Here is a 23,910-nt window from a genome sequence, read left to right on the forward strand (position 1 = left end):
TGTTGTAGAATTTTAGATTATCAATAGTTGAGGTGAATTTTAGTCTCTCAACTTTTGTGAAGCTCTACTTCCCAAATATATATTAAAAAAAGTGTGGATAGATAGATAGATAGATAGATAGATAGATAGATAGATAGATAGATAGATAGATATAAAAACTCTCATCCCAGGACTGGAAGCAGGGGTCTTTTATGTTGAATACTGCCTACAGCCCTGGTTAAGGGGTAATCATTTTATTAGAGCTTTTGTTCTCTTTATTTGAGTACAATTTTACAGTCACAGAACCCAGCCCTTTGTTCTCTTTCTGTTTGTTTACCACCAATGCCTGTCTTAGTGTGAATACAAATATTTCCTGTAGTTGATTAAACAAAAAATAAATGGAGGTCTCACAGCTAACTCCAGGCAAGTTTTTCCTCAGGATTTGAACAACCTAGGTATCTCTTGTTTTTACAGCGAATTTTTGTTTGGAGTGGGAAACTTAACATTTTTAAACATTCTGTTTCACCATTGTACCACTCTTAATCCTTTTGATAGTCCAGAAGTTGCTCTTCTCACTGTTGTCATCTCAACATGAAACATGACCATAATTTATGACACCAGGGCAGTGTGCTCTCCATCTCCTAAACACCAGTAGATGCAGCCTTGCCTTCGCCTCCTTTATTAGAGCTAGCAACCCAAACCTTTGCCAGCTGCTGACAGTAACGGTGCTGAAAAAATAATAAAAGCAGTACAGTGATCCGTAAGAACACACACACTCACAGGCTGTTTAAAACTTGGAAGCCTGCATGAGTTTATTTGTTCTCTGTAAGTGTTAAGGACTGTACCTTCTCATTTTAGTTTTTCCCTGATTTTCTTTTTTTTTGTTTTCCTAAAGGGAAATGTATTTACTTATTTATACAGATCTTCAATCATCTTTCAAGTGTCTTCTCTGTCTCATATGGAGGCATGCAAGGAGTGTGTTGTTCTGCACTAAAAAAATGAAAGACTCACAGATTTGGTGGGCAGGATCCACAGACTAGGAAGTGCAGACTAAGATGAATTCCTTATTTTCATCACTATCAGATCACGAAAAGATTTTTCTCTTTCTCCCTTTCCTGATTACCAAAACCACCTAATCCTTCTCCATTGTCTGCCAGAAAGTTGGTTTGTGATATAAAAAGGCCTTAAAAATATGAAGGCTTCCTTGTTTCCTCCTAGATCTTCTAATTGCAAATCAATCAGTCAAGGTTGCTCTTGTCCTTCTATTCATCCTCTTCTGTTTCTTCCTCTGCTTTGTCAGGGCTCTTTAACAAGTGGAATCACCTATCCTAAGTTTAATGACTTAGCAGTAAAAGGATTGTTAAGAAAAACTCACCAGAGGTGTGACTGGCTTTTTTTCTCATCTTGTTCCACAGATCTTTTTCTTTTAGTGGTCCTGTAGCAGAATTCTCTAAGATTTTTTTTTCCTGAGCTTTACAGAGTGCTTTATGGTGCCCATTGGGTGGGCCTCTACTCTTATGTAGTGGCATCATATAATGTAAATCACAGAAAGACAACAGATTAGGAATAGAGCAGGCAAATACAGGAATACTGGCATGCAGACACCTTAGAAAAATTCATCTGGCCAAACTGGCACAACTCTACACATAGAGTGCCATGAATTTTGTAGAGAGTAAGAGAATTTCTTTCCTTGGTGAGTATAATTTTGGCACAAATACAGTAGAGAAACTGAATGTTTTTTCAGTCTCTCCGGCTTAGTACCTAAGCTTTGATGCAGATTTAATAGGAAAAATCAACCTCTGCTGGAACAGCAAGCAAAAAAAAAGAAAAAAAGTGTTGGTTTATTATGGTTCTCCTTGGCTGTGTGCTGTGTGCAAGAGCAGAGGAAGGGACAGGAATCATCTGCCCAGCTCTGCAGTGCACATGTGCTGCTGTGTGCTGGGGCAGGCATCCCTTCTCTGTGCTCCAAACACAGGGACAGTGAGGATGGACAGGAATCCTGGGTGTGCAGACCACACGCACAGATGGTGTGGACAGACAGGAATGTGATGTCTGTGTGGTTGTGTGGCTCTTGAGGCAGGGCACTGCTAGGTGGATGTCAAACCTAATAATTGGCCATACAGAAAAAATTCTTAACTTTTATTTAGTTTGGGGTAGCAAAGCTCTGGTGGTTGTCAAAGGAAATGCCCTTTCAACTCTTCCCTCAAGCAGTCACCGTGCAGGATTTCGATGGATTCTAAGATGAAAGCAAGGCACAAAAAGAATAATACTGGGTTTCTTTTTCTTTTATACGCAACAGCTTTTAAAATTAATTTCAGAACAAGCGCAAATAGTCTTGAGGTTTCGTTGTGTGGTTTTTTTTAAAGTTGCTATCAACACTGTTTATATCATGTAGACACAGATCTGCTCATGTATACACCCAGAGCTGGGTTCTGGGCAGGCACAGACAGTCTGTGCTGAGATGATACTGAGCAGCTCACATCACTTTAGCATCTAGGAATTTGTATCTGTACATAACTCCTTTTTTTGCCAAGAGCAGCATGTATAGAGGGGAGGGGGCTTTGCTATTAACAGCTCTTTGAAGCTGCAGGCAAATGCAGTCGAAGTGGTGAGTCACAGAACAATAAAAATATCTAACAATAAAAGGTCTGTGGTCAAAACACTGGCATATACTTTCCAAAATTAAAAATTGCTGGATAAAAGAATGTTTTTACTGTATTTATTGTAACAACACAACACAAAGATTGGAAGACTTCCAAATCACTTCAGCTAGGAAAGGTGTATGTAGATACACGTGAGCAGATGGCCTACCAATTATTTGGTTGAGCCAGGTGATCATTACAAGCTTTTAAGATTTTGCAGTAAGATGCATCTTGTATGTAAATTTCTATATGAGATTTTGCCAGTCAGGGTTCACAGATACCACTGGACTGAGAAACTTTTCTTGTTTCAGGGCAGGAGAAAGACTGGGACAAAAGCAGAGTAACTGAAGTGGTTGTCTTATTCAGCTTTGTGAAGCTGAGCATATGCAAGTGGATTTATTTTGGAAAGGAGAACCAAATAGAATAACAAAGGAAAGGGGGACAGAGTAAGGTGGTTGAGGGTAAGATGAGCAGGGTATGGAGTGAAGCAGAAGTGAAAAGGGAAGGAGAAATGTTAGGCAAATAGTCATAACAAAACAGGAGTCCCATCAATGATGTCAAGCCAAGTTTGTTCCTTGTTTGATGGCAATATTTGCCTGTTCTGTAGGAGATAACATAGGTAATTTAGGGGGTTTGCCTTCAGATTTCATATAGATTTTGTAAGACTGACCTTACCTGTAGTGCTTAGTGTTGATGCTTAAATTGCATAAGTTTAAAGTAATCACAAAATCAATGAAATATTGATATGTGTTTCAACCTTAGCTTAACCTGAGATACCTTTTAGATTTTGCTTTGTAAAAGATGTTACCAACCTATCAAAGTTTTTAGGAAGAATTTATGCTCCAAAATACATTTCACCTTGTTTCTCTCATCCTTTTTTGTCTCTGCTTTTCTATTAGTCTGTAAAACATAAGATTAAATTTTTAGTTTGGACCCACAAATACACAATGAGAAGGGAAAAATGAGCCAGGGGAAAGTACAATCAGAAGTTTTCAGCAGTTTGATTAATGAGGACCATGGCAAAGAATGGTATTTCCTTTTGCATTGTTAAAGAAGTAGCATTTCACTTTTTTCTTAAAAGTTGTCTTTGGTAGTAAGTATCAAAGTAGGTTAAAGAGACAATAAACTGTATCTATTAAACATTCAGCAGACACATGAGCTGATCGTGAGAGGCTTGTTTGCTGCTGATGACTTGAGAATTTGTAGCAGGTCAGTCTCCCAGAATCCAAAAGAAAGGCATGTACCAAAAAAATTCCACTTCTGTGTAGCATTTAGTGCAAGGATATCTTGAGAGTCTACATCCAGACTCTTAAAATTCCAACAAAATGTGTTTGTTTGGACTCCAAAGAAGAAGAGCTTGAATGACAGTGCCATCCATCTGCTTAGCTGAGCTGTAGTTCCTACCCAGTAACTTTCCAATTTATTGACCGTTTTCAACCAAATTTGAGAGAGGAAAAGAAATCTCAAAGATTTTGTAGATTTATAGGAACTTAATTAACATGCACAGCTGGGTAGAGGTGAAAAGAGCCCAAAGTAGAGCTCCCACACAGGGGAAGGCAGGGAGAATTGAGCTGTGCTGTATTTTGTTTGGCTGTAGCACGCACATGTGGCTGGCCATTCAGAACATCCATGCTTTCACACTGGTCCCAGCTGAATCTTGCCTGGAGACACCACAGGGGGAGGCAGGCTGCAGAAAGAGATTGTTACAGGGGTTGAAGGCCATGCTTAGAAGATGGAGAATACAAATCCAAAGCACTCAGATTTCATCAGTCAATATAGAAGGGTAGTAAAGTGGACTCACATGCTCTTCAAGGGTAGCCATGCTGTCTGCAAAAGAAATTGCTTATTTACTCATTAAAGAAGCAGTAGTGAAGACCTCACAATAATCCAAGATGGATTACTGGATGTAGCAGCATACTTCAACAACAACAACAACAAAAAAAAAACAAAAAAAGAAAAAACAAAAAAAAAAAAAAAAACAAAAAAAAAAAAACAAAAAAAAAAAAAAAAAAAAAAAAAAAAAAAAAACCAGTTGTTAAGCTAATTTTAATCAATTAGCCTTTTCTGTTTTAAGGGTGTGTGGCAACAAAAGATATTGATCTCATATTCTCTTCTGCAGCAAGACCCTTCTCTTCCATGGTGTGGAATCAGGATGAAATTTGCCCTAGCAACCTGCACCACAGGGCAGGCTCATAACCCAAAAAATACCTGCTTATTTTAAACCTAGAGGTTTTATCTGCTCAAAACTGGAATGTGAACATAGCCAGTTCTCATACTTTACCTTAAGAATTAAAATAACAGCTCATTTTGTTTGCTGTTCTGTCTTCAGATCAATTTCAGTCAATAATCTCTTGGGTTTTCTGTTGGGTGAGAGATCCAGGATTCTTTGGGGATGTTGTTGTGGGTTACCATTTGTCCTGCTGATGCTGCCTGAATGTAGTTTCTTGATGCATAGCCCACCCATTCTCTAAAAATTAGTTTTACTCTATGGTTGTAAATGTCCTCAGACTGCAGCACTCCCTCAGACATCACTGAGATACTGGAAGACACCCCTGAATGATATTTCTGCCCAAGACCCTTACATGCAGTGGAGAGATGCCAGAGAAGTAACATACTTGGCTTGCTCCTGAGCAGTTAACCATGAGAGGAGGTATTTTTTATTTTTAGTTCCCTTTCAAACCTGTGACTGGGCAGGTTCCAGCTTTTATGGAACAGGTAATTGAGAAAGGCAGTTCTGTTACTGCTGATCTTAAACACATCTTGAGGTATCTCTAAAAAGAGTTAAAGAGAGCTAAAGAAACATATATGATGATGATTGTATGGTATAGCATAAAAAGGAATCCCAAATACAGATCTGATTTGGATTTTTTTGCGTGTCACTGGTTTTCTTCATGCAGGAATCAGAGTAATAGATGTCAATAAACTTTGTCACTGGGCAATTCCATGGTTTCATAGTTTGTTCATCTCCTAAGGAGCTAGGTTCCAAGAGACACATTCCTGTACAGGGAAAATTTCAGTTCCAAGTTTATTTTTAATCCCATCCACATATGTCTACATATGTCAAGTATCACAGAGCATGCCCTATCTAGATGATCTGCCTCCTTTAATTTAGTTCAAAGGCTTGTAGAGTATGAATTCTTCAGGATGAAGCTTCTCAGTAATTATCACATCTGGGGAGATGAAGAGGAAAATGACATCTTTAGACACAGAAATTAGCTGGACTGATAAAGTCACTCTATAAATTAATATTGTTGGCACATTGCCAGCAGCCAGTGCAGAAGGCAGCATCTCAGGTAGAACTGTGTTAAATGCTGCAGGCTTTGACAAACCCCAGCAGCTGCACAGGCTCTTTGCTGGGCTCACAAAAACACAGGCTCCAGCATGTGCAGAAACGTAGCAACAGGAATGGGTTTCATGTCTATGCAGTTGAAATTTGTGCTGGTTTGCTGCTAATAGAGAAATCTCAGTTGCTAATCTTAAACGTAGCCAAAAGAAAAGCCAAACCTAACTAATGATGTGTCTTTTAAACTTTACAAAGAAAGATGGCAACTCAGTGTGTGCCATCTCTTTACAAATTTGAGAAATGTCTCCCTTTTCATAAAATATCAGGAGTGGGAAGGGGGCACAGAGTTCCATACTTGAACAATCTTTCAGTGTCCTAATGCTCCAGGTAAGTACAGACTCAAGGTAGTATATTTAGGGTAGGTATAGACTCAAGGTAGTATATTTAAGGTAGGTGTAGGTACACTCAAGGCAGGCCATCATATTCAAATAACAGGCAATAACAGGGATTACTCTTTCTCTGTTTTTCACTGCCAGATTCCAGCAAGGAGCTGGTTGGACATTAACAGGGATCATGGCTCACTGCAGGTTTCTAACAAGTAGAAAAGAACTATCTGAAAGCCTTCACAAGTGCATCATTCTCAGAGATAGTGAATTCAGCCCACACTTTGAAAGATCAATCACCTGAGTTTTTCCATTCTATTTCTACGTTATTGGTGACAAAAATGTTTCTGAACTGTTGCTTTTGCATGTGCTTCCAGTGCAGCATTCTACTCAGATTAAAATGGGATAACTCCTTTAATGCACTAACACACTGCCTCCACCACATGCTCATTTGTCACAAGTACACTCATTATATTAATATTTACTTAATGTGGGGTTTTTTTAAACTCTACATTAAAGGATTAATAAAGCTTGTTTAGACTGGTTAGCAAAACCAAAATTACCCCACGCAAATATTCTACAAAAAAATGAGAAAGGAGTCACTGATGTCATCGTTTGTGCTGTGTTTCATGGTGGAGGAACAGACTTGGTGCAAACTCTTAGAGTAACTTACTGCAATGAGCACATGAAGCAGACTGGACTAAGAGAGAAAATGCACAGCTCATGAGCTGTGTCTTGGAGAGCTTCTCTAGAGATACAGAAATGTGTGATCCCCATGAATAAAAGGTGGTTTCAAAAGCTTTCCAGGCTAATGGTTACCAGAGCACTAGCTGTCCTGCAGAAATGCTTAAGAAAGGTATGTACTCTCATTAGAGCATACAGCTTTGTGCAAGCTTTCAAATGAAAACATTCTGTAAAATATATTATAAACAGTGTCTGTAGTTATATCTGTGGGTTTCAAATTTATGTGTGGGATTCCACAATAAGGAGTTTGTCAGATCTGGGCAGCGCTCCTCTAGGCTTTACCAGCTGTAGTGCAGAGTAGGTCTCTGACTTCCCCCTAAACTTTGTGGATCAGCATCAGTTCTGATTTTTCTCATGTAATAATTTAACTGTGATAAAATCTAATAATTTGATCTTTAGTGTTGAGGGGCACAAGCAAGCTACCAGTGTGGCCTGTAGTGAGCATCAGTGAACAAAAAATAACATACTTTTAGGAACCTACAGGTGAGAGAGGGATTTGAAGCAGTACTTCCCCGAATGAGGAACTGATTCTTTAAAAATTAACTATGGCTACAGTTTGAGCAAGTAAAATAGTGTACATGTGCAGTTTGCAATGAAAGTTTTCAGGTGTTGGTTATGTTAGTTTAACTGTGGTATTTTCCTTGTTTACCCAAACATTTAGGGATTATAGCATACAGGCAGAAGTGAACTATATGTTACCGGGGGAAAAAAAAAAGGAATGAAAACACAGTGAAATCATGGCAGGGTCATGAAACAATGAAAGAGAGCATGTTTAAAGAAGTTCTGATGCTGGTCATTCACATTCATGATTAAAACAGATTTATCTCATGTTTCCTCCTGGTGCTTTTTTCTTTCAATATAACTGCCTGCTGGAGCAAGGGATAGGGGAAGAAGAAAGACTTAAATAATGACAGGAAGTAAAAAAGGCATTAACAGTAATTGTATCAAAGAGGCAAAAGGAAAATTGCAGAAATTCTGGGGGGCAAAAAGGGAGGGGTGGGCGAGATCTGATATTTCTGGAGTAAAGTCTAATATATGACCTGGGGAAGTTGAGGTTTTTTTAGATGCAGTGCAAACGTTGTGCTTTAGACCTGCAGTTCATAGACCCTGGTCTGCAGAGCCAAGGCCTCCGCAGTCATTCCTGGCTTTCAGCTGGAGCTGGAGAGTGTGTGGTGGCTCTTGAGTAATTTTGAGAATTTACACCACTATGAAGGGTTTGGGACTGTTCTTTGCATGGTGACTCTTGGAAGAAAAGAAGAGCATTGTTAAGGGCTTTGACAAGCTGTGGGGGCTTTGGGGAAGAGAGAATTGGAGAGCCAGGAGTAATTTTATGAAATCTTTCCAAAAAAAGAAGTGAAATGAAGGTACCTTCTGGGAAAAAATCACAAAACCTATTGGGTTGTGGAGTTTTATCCAGTTTTCTTCATTCCAGCATTTTTTCTGCACATGCCTGAAGAACATACCTGTCAGGGCACATGGTATTTTTTATAAGCAAAATCTGAACCTGCCATCCGGTTCCTATCACTGCTAGTTCTGCTTGCAGCTCTGGAGGTTTTAGACAAAAGCACTCCTGACACAACTGATTTGTCTGCACTGCTCATTTATTTTCTCCCAGGACCCTGTGGTTAAACCACTTTGTTGTTCATACTTTTTACAGTGATGTAGAAATGCTTGCCCTAGGATCTGAGCCATAACCTCATGAGGTGGGAGAGGATTGTATAATAGCACCATGACAAACCAGCTCAGGACTGCAGGATGTTGGAGTGGTTCCCCACAGAAAAGTAAACGGTTTGTTTTTAAATCATTACAACAGCCATTTGGTCTAGAAATTTCCATCCTTTTGGACTTTTTTTTTTCCTGTGGAGGAGCAATAGGGGAGAAACTCAGTTCGTGTATTTACAGTTATTTTTAAAATTTTAAAGTAAAAATTTATCATTAGTAGTCCAGTCTTAAGCAGAAGCTTCTTATTTCCAGGTTTTGTATAAAAATAATTGTAAAAATATTATTATATATTTTATTTGCAACACTTTAAATTTTGGAAAATAATTTTTAGTGCTATCAGGAAATAAGCTGCTTTTCTTCCATCTTTTGTTTTTTCCTGATTCCAATCCAATATATATGCATAAATTAGTTCCTTTAATGGAATCACAATACTAACTTTGGCATTTTCTTCCCAAGACTTGCCACAAACATGCACACTTAAAGGAACAGCAGCTGCAGTGGGAGGTCAGGTTGAATTAAAGGGGGAACATAGAAAATGTCCTTCTAGGTGAACTGATCCCTGTCATCATCAGGACACTGCAGAGATTGTTCTGGGTTTAAATATTCAAAGGGCTATAATGGAGCTAAGCAACTAAACCAAATTGGGCAAGTAGGAGGAATTTTGGAACTTATCTCCCTCTTCTTCTGAAAAGTTGAGCTTTGAAACTCTGAAATGATCTGATGAAAATTCCAAATAATAAGAATTGCAGCATATTTTAGGTTGGAGCAGACCTCTTGTGTCTGGCCACCTGCTGAGAGCATCACTAATTAGAGCAGCTTGCTCAAGACCTTGTCCAGCTGTATTTTCAGTATCTTCAAGGATGGAGATGCCACTGTCTCATGGCAGCCTGTTCTGGTATTTGATGCACCTCATTATGAAAAGAATTTTCCTGATCTCTAATCAGAATTTCCCATGTTCCATCTTACATCTGTCATTTCCTGTCCTATCCCCTCCAATGCCTTCATGTCCTCTATTTTCTCCTATCAAGTAATTTTAAAAAGCCTCCTCTTTTCCAGGTTAAACCAGCCCAATTCCATCAGCCACTTCTCAATACCTGCTGCCAAGTATTAATAGGAGGTTCTACTTAAATTTAAGTGGCAGAAGCACACAACCTCTTCAGTTTGACTTCAGAATTCTCTCTGAGGGACTCTGTGCTTTTTGCTGACCAGACCCAGCCCAGAGGGAGGTGTGTGGCTTCCCTGAGGCTTTAGGAAGGGACATCACTAAGAAACTTTCCAGCCTGGTACAGACCACTGATTGTCACAGTCATATTTTCTGGGAAATCTCTTTGCCCAGGATTCTTCTCCTGGGAATCTGAGAAGCCTCAGAGAAAAATGAAAGCAATAATTGTCTGATTTGCTTCTCCTTTGTTTTGCTGCTTTGCAATGTGGTTTGGACATTGTTTACCAACATGTGATTGTTTCATTGGTTTCATGGGAATTGTTTTTATTTAATGACCAATCACCATCCAGCTGTGTCGGGGCTCTGGAGAGAGTCAGGAGTTTTTCATTATTATCTTTTAGCCTTCTGTCTGTATCCTTTCTCTATTCTTTAGTATAGTTTAGTATAGCATTCTTTAATATAATATAGTAACATAAAATAATAAATTAGTCTTCTAAGAACACGGAGTCAGATTCATCATCCCTCCCTTCAACGGGGGTCTCAGAAAATACCACAACTGATTGTTACCCTCTTACAGTTTTCTGAGCGGGCAGCAGCAAAGTCCCAGCAAAAAGGAAAAGGACAATGAAGAGGAGCCTCAGAACCTTGGGAAAACTGGCCAAGGGATCTGGAGCACACGTGGTGCTCTCTTCTGTGCTGCCAGTTGCAGGGAATGATGGAGCAAGAGACGGGAAAGTCATGCAGATGCACACCTGGCTTTGAGGCTGGCGTAAACAGCAGCATTTTGTGGTTTTTGATCATGGGTGAATTTATACAACACTGAGAGTGCTGGCAGCAAATGGGGTCCACCTGTATCAGAAGGAAAAGGGATCTTAGCTCAGGACTCAGCAGGGCTCATTCAGAGCTAGGTTTGAAATGAGATGAAGGCATAGCCAGGCTCGACAGAGATAAGGTGTACGGCCAACCTGTGGAAAGCAGCTCTGAGGAAAAGGCCCCGGGGGTCCTGGTGGACAACAAGCTGTCCATGAGCCAGCAGTGTGTCCTGGAAGCCAGGAAGGCAAATGGTATCCTGGGGTACATGAGGAAGAGCACTGCCAGCAGCATGGGGGTGATCCTGCTCATCCAGTGAGGCCACACCTGGAGTGCTGTGTCCAGTTCTGGGCTCCTCAGGACAAGAGGGACACAGAGCTCCTGGAGTGGGTCCAGTGGAGAGTGACAAAGATAATGAAAGGACTGGAGCATCTCCCTTGCAAGGGCAGGCTGAGGGAGCTGGGCCTGTTCAGGCTCAAGAAGAGACAACTGAGAGGGGACCTTAGCAATGTCTGTCAGTGTCTGCAGGGAGGGGTCAGAGGATGGACCAAGCTCTTCCTGGTGGTGCCCGGCAATAGGACAAGAGGCCAGGGGCAGAAACTGATGCACAGAAGCTCTACCTGTACACGAGGAAGAACTTCTTTCCTGGGCAGGTGACCAAGCCCTGGAACAGATTGTCCAGGGCAGGTGTGGAGTAACACTCACAGGGGATATTCTGGAATCCTCTGGAGGCAATCCTGTGCCATGTGCTTTGGGATGGCCCTGCTCGAGCAGGAGGTGGGAGCAGATGACCACTGTGCTCCCTTCCAGCCTGACCCAGTCTGTGATTCTCTGCAATGTTTATATTTTTCTCTACCTGTACCAGCTAACATTGTTTGGTTTTTTTGGTTTTTTTCCATGTAATAGAAAACATGCTGCCTCTATCTGAAAGACCTACATTTTCTCTCAGGAAAGTCAATGTGCTGTACCAGCATTCTGCTAAACATCTGGGTTTCAATAGCTTTTCTTCACACACACACACACACACACACACACACTTAAAGTCATGTAAGAATTTATTATTTCTTATCAAAACAATAAATTTCCCAGGAAATGTGAAATGGTTTAAAAATCAATTGTTCTCATTGCAAAGAAGAAACTGTTGAAGAGACAACCTTAAATATAATAAAATAATAAATAATAAGAAAGTGCCTTTACAATAAACTGGTTGTTTAAGGATTAATGTAGCATGTTTCAAGTAGTGATTTATGAATGATGAGTCAGACTTGGAATTCAGAACTTTCTTGACAAAGCAGAGCAAACAATATGAAAATGTTGCATGATGAAATTGCTTATTGCTTAAGCTCAATTTACTATTAGCTTTTGTTAAATTACTCCAAAATAAAATCAAATCCAGATTCAAACCCTGGACCTTCTCTCTCATGATCTGAATAGAGACAAGTAGAATCTGCATTCTCTAGCTTCGAGATGCTCATTAGACTTAGAGTTTTCAGTGAGAAACCATGGAGTTATGAAGGGATTGAATCAATAGCTGGCATTTCTATCAGCTTTGAGCTTTCATTTAAGACATTTCATTTTAGTGCATGTCTGATGGTTTTATATGTCTAGCTGTAGATAATTTGCTCTGTATCATAAGTGTAGGTCAGGGTGGCCTTTTGATTACCTTAGAACACAAAATTTCCCAAAGCTCCAAGTGGGGCTCTTTGTGCCTTCTGAGCTGGGAGGAGAAATGCCATCAGTCAGTTCTGGGGCTGCTCCATGTGTGAGTTCCCAACGACCCTGGTACCCAGATAATGCCAAGGGAGGCAGCACTTGGCTTTGCAAGACCCTCACCCAGCCCTTTTGGCTGCCCACAGGGTATCATTGCTGCCTGGATGGCCTTTGTGAGCCGTGCCAGGGAGCTGGGACACTCTTCCAGGTGCATTTCTTTCCTTGTTTGTTTGTGTTTGTAGGTGTTTGGGGGCCTCATTTCAGGGTAGTCTGTTAAAAGGGCTTTGTCTAACTAACATTCTCCTTTGCAGACACAGCCAGGTAATGTATAATGTAACAATACCTAGAATGGTATTGGTAAATTCCATTTATTCTTGCACAATTTATTTTCTACAGTGTGTTTTTCAAACTCCTATCTCTTCTGGAACTGCAAATTTCCTTAGAAGTTGAAGAAAAACTAAAAAACTTGTTTTATACTTTGCTAATTCTTTACTTGACTGTGTCCAGGTTGTAATTTTATAAGCCTTCATTATGACACTTTTTCTTCCCCAATATCTATTTATCTATTTTTAATGTCCTCACAGGATGGCTTTTGTATAATTAACATTTTTCTGACCAGTCTCAAAATTTTTCTGTTCTTTGATATATCAATTGAGAATTTATTTGCATATTGAAACTGGATGGACTTCTTAAGTAATAACCAGTTTTCAGCTTGTTTACATTTTGGTTTTTTAAGATGCTTTCTGAGGGCTTCATTGGGTTTTTTTAATTGACTTAGGGACACCTAACTCATGTTTTCATTGAATTATTCTCAAACTTGGTGTCTAAACTATAATCCCAAGAATCTCTAAGAAGAAATTCATTTCTTGTACAGCACAAGTTTTAGTAGAAATCAATGATCCATTTAATTGCACAACTAATTTAGCCTTAAAGGGAACAGGTTGGAATGTGCCTCCACAGTTTTTACCAATTCTCTGTGGTAATACCAACTGATGTCTAGGCACGTGTCCTGTTTTTTCCCATGTATGGATTTTGGATATGCACTTGTATAAATGCCCTGTTCCCTTTAGTCCCCATGATAACATTAGAAGGTAGACTGAGATTCTTTTTTCTTGCTTTTTTTAATAGACTCAGAACCGTATGAAGCTGATGGCTGACAACTATGAGGATGACCACCTCAAATCCTCATCCCATTCCAACCAAACCAACCACAAGCCCTCCCCTGACCAGGTAATGTCTCTCTCTTTTTTTGTTTTTAAAGTAATTTTTACTGTGAGGGCTGATGATTTTGTGTCATAAGTAGTTTTCCATGACATGCTTGCAGTACCTTGGAACAAAAGTAGCATTCCAGAATGCAGTTATAAACCAGAACTGGGTGTTGCTGTTGTGTTGGCTTTGTGCAAAGCTCCTGAATGAACAGTTCCTGGTACCAAGCTGTTGTTAGGTGGGTGGAGAGGAGGAGGTACATTGACAAAGAACAAAAACTTGACTCTTCAAAAATGTGAGACTCGAGTCTTGTATGACATATTCAGATTTTAGTAGCTCAGGTTTACTGCTTGAGTATGTGGAGAGTCCAGAACTGTTTCTTGTCTTCAGTAGCAGGAAATCATGCTCCAGGATCAGCTTTCTGATCTATGGGTTGCACACAAGCAGTTCCCTTCATTTCCCACGAGGAAATCCCGGCCCTGGTGCCAAATGAGCACAGACTGCTCCCTCACAAACTCAATGGGCCATGAACTGAAGGAAAATCAATTTACCATCTCCAAAGCAGTGAGGAGCCTCCTGTGGCATTTACAAAGCACAGCCGTGTGCTTGATAACTATTAGAGAGATTAACCATCCCTTGGGTAGCACAGAAAATGCCAACATAATTGCACATCCCATGTTGTAATCTCATCCACTGCAGTTTAATTAAAATATTAGCCATCATTAATCACTGCCTCGACAGAGTGGAGGAATTACTTCTCTTTGTCCTCTGACTCATGTAGAAATTGGTGAGATATGAAGGGAAGCATATCTCTCTAGACCTTTAAGTGCCAGCTTAGTGATACACAGAAATGATGAGTAAGGTACGAGAGGAAAATGGCAAAAGCCAATTGCTTATTCACCCTGCAAAAATAGATCTTGAAAAATCTCCTTTCATGTCTGCATCAGAAAACAAGAAGGAGTATATACAATCAAACGAACAGAAAAACTGATTTTCAAGGGAACTTCTCTTTGCATCTTAATTTAATACCTTCCTCCACTGTATGTTGACTGGCTTGAATTTTCTGCAGTGTTTTTGGAAGATGTCGGTATTTCACTCACCTCTTTCAGGAGAGTGAAATGGTTAATACTGAAAATTAAATGGATTTCCTAATCTTAATTTGGTGAGAATGTTACAATATCTGTTGTTTCTGCTCTGAAGTCTACAGAGAGCTGAAACCATTTCTAGCATGTAACTTTAGTACATGCTTGCAAATAAAGGCAGCGTAGCAGTCACAGATGAAATTGAAAAGATAACATGTAGAAACGAAATAAAATTTGACATTTATAGAATTCTTGCAAAGACCCCACAGGGAAGGGCAATAGGGAAGAGAGGGGGTAGGAGGAAGCTCTGATTGCAGTTCCCCTTGCAAAGGAGCATTTTGAAAGCTGGCAAAGCCTACAAGGGAGCAGAGAAAGCTGTACCTCAAGGTAGCTCGGAATACTGCATAAGGAATTGAAACGCTTTGTACTGCTGTTTGTACTTTGTGTGCTTTAAATACTAACCAACTCTTTATTTCATTCCCATGCTGCTCTGGGGCTTTCCTCCCATTGCCACCTGTGCACCTCTAGGATGAGGAGGAGGGTATTTGGGCATAACCAGTCAGATGCTCTTAGCTCAGCCATTTTGTTCAGAACGGTGAGAACCAACCTCTCCTGCCAATAATAGAAAAGTTTCCGACAGTCCTTCCCACACCTCACTCCTGTGCTTTGTGAAACCTGGCTGTGCTCCTTCCCCTTGCTTCCATGTCCCTGCATGAGGGTGTTTCTCATGTGTTTATGTGCAGTTTGTGATTTTCCTCTTCCAATCATCCTCTCCTTGTTTCACCATGTTGTGGGCAGAACTTCCCAGGGCATGTAATTGAGTTTCTGTGCAAGTAGGAGAGAGCAGGAAATGTCTTTCATATCATTTATCATTGACTTCATGGAGGAAATGTTTTCAGTGGGATTCTTTTTCAAAGCAGTTTGCGCCGTAGCCAAACCTATGTGTGCTTTTTCAATTCTGGTTTGTAAAGAATTTGCTCCAGGATAATGTTCCTCCTGAAGATAATGTTCCTTCTGAAGGTTTGAAGCATGTTGAGATCTGCTGCAGAGATTGCTGCTGTGCACGCTGACCTAACTAGTCACAGATATTTATCAACTCACGGTACAGGATTCTCTAGATGGACCAGGAGTATGAATTGTCTATGAATGTGAAGGCAAAGAGGAATATCCCCTTAACCTTCCTTTCTCCCTTCCATCTCCCTCATTCTTTCAAAACAGTGGGGGAGAAATTGGGAGCTGTTTTTCATTTAAAGTACGTTTTGTTTCTCTGTGTCCATGTCCACAATTTTTTCTTTTGTGCTGTCAAACTGTCCCCACAACAACGCCCATTTCCAAAAGGGAAGACAGTGCAGAGGACAGAGCCTGCTCCTCATGCCTGTTCTTTAGCAAAAAAATCCTCTTACTGGCCAGGAGTCAAGTACTGGTTATTACACTACAGTGCATTCATTTATGCCTTGGAGTATCCATTTTAAAGTAGAATATATTTCTCTGAAGTACTTGAAGTATTTTAAAGGACTGATGACAGTATTTTAAAAATCTAGCTGAAACTTTTTCCTTCTTCACATATCCTTATAATAAAAAATATTTTACATCAATTTCTGTGCACTTTTTCCTAATAATTTGATTTTTTCATATCAGTTATTTAAAAGAAAACTGAAAATTTCTGTGGAAATCTTGGACCCTCACATTTCTGAAAATTATTGCTTTGTGTTAGATTTGTAAAACATGAGAGAATAAGGGACTCTCATCTCTTGCACTTGCTCAATTAACTACAGCCTTACAGTCTGTCTGACTGTATAGATCAAATCCCTCTTTTCAAGCCAGCCATCTGAAAAATTTAATCCAACTGCGGCAGTGTCAAACTTGAATTTCATGCCTTGGGGTTTGAGCTGAGAAAATCTCTTTAGTGGACAAATTGATAAAGTGCTTCATTAATTTCCACTCGCTGTTGATTTCACATTCTTTTTGAATCACCGCTCTTGCAATGGTTGTGCGCTCGTGTATGTTGTTAAAAGTTTTAGAGATGATGCTTGTAAAGATCAGCTGAAGCACAGGAATTAAACAGGGGAGAGCAGGTAAGTAAATGATGAAAAGGAAGAGGACTCTCACTATGAAGGTAGGAATAATTCTGATTATCCTTCTGGAGCGAGCATGGAGTTTGTGTAGAAAACACTGAGAAAGATCTCTCTCTTTCCTCTCCCATTTAAGAATGCAACTGTGCTAAGAGTATGGGTTTTCATCGTTTTCTGAAATAATGGGTGGTTGACATTACAAACAGCTTTTGTCTCCAGTTTGAGGCACTTTCCTCAGGAAAGCTGTTACAGAGCATCCCAGTCAAAATAATGAGTCAGCCAGCAGCCTTGCCTTCCACACATCTCTTCACAGAAACTTGTCAGCCTCGACATTGTCGTGCATCCATCAGCAGGGAAGGTATAAAGGTGATGGATGCTTCCCAAGCCAGTTATTCCCAACAGAGTACATGTTTTTACTGTGGTATTCCATGTTTATTGAAAAAAAAAAAGTCCTTATTCTCTTTGTAAAAGCTAAGATGATGTAAGTTACAGAGTCCCTAACCTCCATGTGTTAAATTAAATTTATGTATTACAATGATAAAGTGTAATTAATAGCATAGGACTTGGCAATAAGTTTGTTTTTTAAAGTTCCTTCAGGTCTGTGGATGCAATCACCTCTGGTCAATACTGAAGATTAAATGGAGACAAAAGACTACGTACAATAGTGAACTACATTATTTTATTTTTATGCTTTAGGTCTTAAGGCTTTTCCCCTTCAGCATTCTGGAATTGACTGAATTTAATATTTAATTATGCCAAGTCTGTACATGACAGCATTATCAGATAGAGCTCCCCTGAAATGGATCACTGTTCATAAACATCTGCACCCTCCCTGTAATTTCTGAGGATGGTAGTTTACATTTCAGTTTATAGTTCAATTTTAATACCATCCTTCATCCTGAAATAGTTTTTCCTAGCATTTTTCACTCAGCTTGTTTTTTTGCTGTCTGAATTTCCTATGACTCCTTTTATTCCCCAGATGGAGCTCTATCCTCCTCTACATCCAAGTCAATTCCAGTGTGATTTCACACAAGGATGCTCTTTGGTCTTTCTCAAAAGCTAAACTCCTCTGGCCAATGGCTTAATTAGTTATCACTCACTTTTATCAAGAATAATATGAATTTACACCTTAGGAGATCTAATACATGCAAAAGGCTAGGTGTGTATGTGGGTGTATCTTCTTGTAAATTTGTGCCAGGTGTGTGCCACATGAGGGAAGTAAAGCAAAGCTTCCACACAGAGATTCTAAAATGGGAGAAAATGTGGGTGTGGTTCAGAAATCTGCTTCATCCACTCATCCATTCATTAATTGAAAATAATTGTTATACTTATTAGAGCAACAGTGGAATGGTCAAAGAGCTAGCATGGAACTGGAGTGCATAAAAATGGGCATATTTCAAGATGGTGAAAATATTGGCAATTCCTATTACCCTAAAAATACTGTAAGACAAAAAGGCTCTTTGTGACATTTTTCTTCAGTACTTGACTTTGACAGATTTTAACTCAGAAGCAGTAAGTATTGTGAGTTGAGTACGGAAGGCACTCACAAAATTTAACACTTCAGGTTTCAGAGGTGATGCCTATGGTGGAAAGAGGGGGTAAGTCATTACAGGAAAATATTTGGCTCATCTCAAGGCTTAATGTAATCTTTACCAGAGCAGTCAAACCACATGAAGTTTTCATTGGAATCACTACAACACTAAAAGTGTCTATACTTTGGGAAGTTTGAGGAGAACATTGACCTTTTTTTTCCTACATTATTTGATGCTAATTTCTTTTAGTGAAGTAAATAGTTTTTCATGGGGAGTTCCATGTTTAAATTACACAGGCATTCATTCGCTACATAAATGTGATCTTCTCTTCACAACACACATTTTGTACAGAACTGCTTGTCCTGCTGTCACACTTTTGAGTTCTCAGTATTGTCACTCACTGCACTGTGACCTCATAAGCCTTTTGACTAGATTTATTTTCAGTCTGTTCTTTTTAATTGTTAGATCATGCAAAATGGTCAAATACACCAGGCCTTCATGCCTGACTCATATTACATTGTAATTTACTGGACACAGTACTAGACCACGATTCAGAAGATAAATTCTTTCCTGGCATCGTCTCCAACCACTCACTTGTTCTCTTTCTCCCTGTCTCAAATTCTCTAATTGTAAAATGAGCTGAAGTTTTGGTAAAAGTGCAAGTTCTGCTTGGGAAAAGTGCTGTATAAGTGCTAGGTATTTTGTGATATTTGGAAATTGTCTTGTTAAAGTGATATGATGGTGATTCTAATGCCTCATTTTGAAATTGTTCTTGAAATTGTGTTAGATTTGTAGTTGACTCTATTACTATGTCTTTTTTTCCAAGATCCTATTCCTTCCCAAGAAAAGGGAAAATTACCCATATTTTCAAGGAGCTGCCATTCCAGCATGCTGGACAAAGCTCTTTAGACCACTGTCTCTTGTTCTTTACTGTCATCTCTTGTCTTCTGAAGAGTCATTTCTTCTGCTCTCTAAAAATCTACAAACTAATTGTGTAGCATAATAATGATATTATTACAATTCTTCATCCAGGTCTGTGAAAGTGTCTTGTGCTTGCTGGGAGACATACCCTATGCAAAATTTGAAGGCAGCTACATGAGATAATCTTGCATTGCTTAAACATGTCCTGACAGAGAGAGAGAGACCATATTTGTTTTGTCATATTGGTGACAATCAGGGTTCTTCACTCCCCCTTTTTGGATGGGCAACCTTTTAGTAAGAACCCTAATGTGATGCACTCAAATAAGATGATGTAACTAATTTATCCTTAGGAGAGTTAGAGAAGAGTGCTTTCCTTGAGACAAACTCAGCTTCCACTCCTGGTCCTTTTCATCTTTTGGAGAACAATTCTTCTACTAGCTTTTTTTTTTTTCCAAACCTATTATTTTGCTGGTTAATAGCTAATTTCTGTTAGAAGAAGAATGCATTCTCTGTCCAAGAATGTTATATCTATGAGCACTAAAGAACTGATCTTGATACACTGTTCATCTTCTTTCTGATCCCACAATGATAAAACTAAGATTTCCAGATGGAATTTTGTAATCTGCAGCTCTGGGATGAATTAAACACTCACAACAGAGGTGCAACTGGACTGTATCACTGTCTTCCTATTATTCTTACAGATCAAAGAAGAACACAAGTAGATACTTACAGTCTAAAACATTCAAAACAGATGGCTGGTTTCTTTTTGTAGAGATTTGCGCTTTTCAGCAAAACAATTGCAAAAAGGCCATCATTCATTTCTGCCAGATGAGATTATGCCAGGTCTGTGTCTTATTTTCTCTTTTGATTTGCAGCTGAACATAATCTTCTACTAGTGGCTTGGTCTTTGTAGCAAGTAGGAATTCTGCACTCAGACATTATTGTTTCTGGCCACTTCCAGGAGAGTTGTTCCTTGCAGTTTGTGTGACAGTCTCTGCTATCTCCCAGTTAATCTGAGCTCTGGCACTCCTAGACAGGACACTCAGAGACAGAGGACAAGCAGCTGCAGCCAAGCCCTTTTAGTTGTCATTTAGGAGGAAAGAACTTGAGGGAGAGGGGAGATGAACAATGTTAAAAAAAGAATCAAGCCCAAACTTGCTTTCCAGTGTATTAACTATGAAAATAAGCTCCAGTGCATGGTAACTAAAATAAAAACTGTAAGGGCATGTAGCCAGTCTAGACACTGCATTTTCCTGGCTGGTGAAGTTCATAATGACTGATGGACATGTCAGGATTTGCAGTTCCATCTCACAGTAGGCTCACTATGGGCTCTCCAGCTACATCTGATTGTTGAAGTAACTTTTCGATAAGAACTACTGTATATACTTATAATATAGGTGTATTTACTCATGGGATTTTGTGTTTGAATGTAGAGCAAGCAACTCCAAAAACACTTCCTAAAGACAGATAAACCTTCCCAAGTCTGTGCTTTGAAAGTGTCTTTCAGCAGGTAGAGAGCTGCCATAGCAGAATGAAGACCCAGAGTTAGAGAAGGACAAGACCAAGATTCCTGTCACCTGCAGACAGGGAGGTTATAGTTCATCTGAACAGGAAAAGCCCTGATTGTGTTCTCTGGTAGACTGCTTAGGAAATTCCTTCTGGTTTGCATTAGCAGTGGAACAGACAGCAGGGAGACAGCAGAGCACAGCCCTGGCACAGCAGCATTGCCATGGTCACGCTCTCCCGGTGCCCTGCTGCCAAGCTCTGCTCTCAGAGGTGGGTGGGACACTGTTTCCTTTTATCCCCTATACCAGGGAGAAGCAATAGACAAAACAGAGCACAGCAAGAAATGTGTGTACTTTCTGGTTCACTCTGGTTCACTCTGTGTAGACAGCAAGTGCTAAAAAGCTTGAATGCATTAAAAACAGAAGCAGGTTGTTCTTACTTCTTCTCAAGCTGCTGTATTTTTGTGGAGAAGGAGTCAGCATAAAATCTGACTGATTCTGTGAAATCAAAACTTGCCTAGTTACACCTATGAAAGTTTGATCAGGAGAATGCTGTTTAAATCCACAGTGTCATGTAGAAGATGCAAACATGTGTTAAACTATTTTTGCTTACTGTAGAACTACTTTTTTTTTCCCCTTGATGATAATTGTCAATATCATCAGTCTGACTACCCAGTTTTATAGCTTTCTATAATTTAATTTATTATTCCAAAATTTACTAACACAACTTACAGGGGTGAAGTGCTCAAATGAAGGAGATTTTAATAATAAAGAGGCATGAGGTGTGCACAGTGCAATGAGTTTATTTAGGGGTAAGAGATTGAGTGAATGCCCTTGCTTTTGAAAGGAAGGCAGTGAGAAAACAGGTAAAATTCAAGCTGTGTGCAAACACTCCCTTCAGCTCTGCTGAGGTATCTCATTCCTGAAAGTTCATTTTCCCCTTGGTCCAGCTACAGGCCCCTCACATCAGCATTTCAGTTCTGATCTCCAGCAGTCCCTGCTGTTCCTCACGTGGTTCCCTGCCAGCTTTGCTCCCCAGCCCACATAAGTGAAAGTTGCCAGTGTCATGGAAAGCACTTCTGGATTTGTTATGTATAAAAATATTTTAGAACTACTTGCTCTTTTTGAGTGCTTTAGGAACCCTACCAACCCACTGCAATTCCCTGCCTCACCTACATGATGGGGAAAGGATTTTATTTAAACAGAGGGACCTGGTGACAAAACTCCTTTTCCTGGTTTGTTTTTTTTTGTTATTTTTTTTCTGGTCTGGATTTTTCCCAAGGTGAAGAGGGTGAACTCTGGAAATCATTAATCCATGGGATTTGTTCATGGTGTATAAAAATTTCAAAAATCATTTGCTATATAAAAATGATTTCCTAATTGATTCTGTCAGAAAGGAACTGAGTAAGACAGCTCTGTCAAAATAGCCAGAATCTCTTCTAGCTCCTCACGTATATTGTTCTGGTTTACGATGAGAAAATTATGAAGGTTAGAGTAAATCCTTTTTTTTTTTTTTTGTCTTTAAAACAAATCTAAAGAATACTGAGCCTGTCCTTGAGCTTTTGTGTGGGGGTCTTCTGAAGAAAGCAAGTATCTCTGTGTATCTGTGAACTGAGCTGAACTGAACTGAGGTCAAGATGAGTCTTTTTGAGAACTTTCTTCTGTTTCCATTTAAAATAATGAAGGGAAGACATCAGTGATAAATTGCTCTGAATTTGGGAAAGCTTTGCACATTCTGAGCCAAATTCATGCCTCATAAAACTCCATTGCATTCAGTGGTTACAATATTATTGTTGAACCCTTGTGTTTGTTGCCAAACAAAAACAAATGGTCTGAGCAAGAAGGCATAATTCAATTTGCCATGCAAATACTTCCAGACTGTGTCACTCACTATCTGAGTTTATTTTCATATCCCCCAGTATAAGATACTTAGCTATAGAGGCAAAATATCCCTGTCTGGCAATATCTATAATAAAACCCAGATACAGGGAGGTATACAGAGATTTGTCAGGTCCTTTTGAAATAATTGCTTTTTAACAAACATATGTGCTTACACAATCTTTGGCCCCATCTCCTCCTGTGCAGTGGTAGTTTGGGAAGTAGGTTTTGTTGGGTAGCATAGTTGCAACTGTATGTAACAAAGTTTGAAAATAATTTTCCACCCTCTCATGGTTGGTAGGAGATAAAGGACTACCTGCACTGTGTTTCCAAACATATTTATTATGTCCAACCTGAAATTCTGAGGAGGTGCTTGGTGGTACTTTGTGTTTCTGCTTGGATTTTTTTTCAGAATTCCTTCTTTATTTGTGCTGTGCAGGATTTACAATGAACACTCACAGTGTGTGGAGCAGGCTGGCAAGCTTGATCGTTTCTCAGATTGCTTCATTTCTTGGAAGCCTTCACATTTATTCCACCTACACTTCTTTGTAGCACTTTTAATACAAAAACACCATCATTTTTACCTCACGTTGTTTACTTTGACCCCTGAGGTTACTTGTCAGTTCTATTTTATTTTCTTCTTGATGTAGCTGTAATTCCAGGGAGTTGTTTTGTTTTGTTTTGTTTTTTCTCAGATATTTAGAGATTCAGGAGTAAGTTAAAATTACTGAGTTATTTGATGGCAAAATGAAGACCACTTACCAGCCTCACTCTGCCCTTTAGGGGTGTGTAGTGGATATGTGCAAACAAGGCACTCAGGCTAATAGGGGGCTATGACAGCAGTCCTGCCAGTGCCAAATGTATATATGGCACTTTAGATTGCCCTTGCTGTATCAAAAAATGTTATTTTCTCCTTTTTCTTAAAGGTAACTGCTGTTGATCCATGATCAGCCTCCACATTGATGCATTTTTCTGATGAGTAAGGCAAGTTGTGTAAGGAGAGAACTTTTACAAGGTCAGCTGATGCAGTTGCAAAAACAGGCAGGCTTTATGGGTTGTCTGTAAGACTTTATTTCAAAATGGCAGCTGCAGGTTTTTAAAGTAGAAATTTGGAAGGTATTCTGTGAAATTAGTAAAGTGAAATTCGTGGTTCTGAAAAAGACAAGTGGTTGCTTCCTTCAGAGGAAAAAAGGGATTGTTAGCAGGGAGAAAGGTGACCAGGTCATTAACCCTTCTGCCTGGAGAAAGCATAATTTAAAGCTGGTGGTTGTGGTGAATT

The 23,910-nt window shown here is 39.5% G+C and overlaps 1 protein-coding gene across 14 annotated transcripts in view; it reads left to right on the top strand.

Moving 5' to 3' along the window:
• The window catches only part of ERC1 (ELKS/RAB6-interacting/CAST family member 1), a 280,579-nt gene that overhangs the window by 234,114 nt on the left and 22,555 nt on the right, over positions 1–23,910 (top strand). For 12 of the 14 annotated variants that reach the window (XM_038153889.1, XM_038153893.1, XM_038153899.1 and 9 more), the window contains one exon: positions 13,564–13,665. In XM_038153889.1, coding sequence (XP_038009817.1) covers positions 13,564–13,665 — 102 coding nt within the window. Of the gene's footprint in view, positions 1–13,563; positions 13,666–15,251; positions 15,319–23,910 lie in introns of all 14 variants that reach the window. The other 2 variants (XM_038153901.1, XM_038153903.1) reach the window with 1 other exon arrangement.

The sequence above is a fragment of the Motacilla alba genome, chromosome 1A (genome assembly GCF_015832195.1).
Source record: "Motacilla alba alba isolate MOTALB_02 chromosome 1A, Motacilla_alba_V1.0_pri, whole genome shotgun sequence".
In the NCBI taxonomy this organism is placed as follows: domain Eukaryota; kingdom Metazoa; phylum Chordata; class Aves; order Passeriformes; family Motacillidae; genus Motacilla; species Motacilla alba.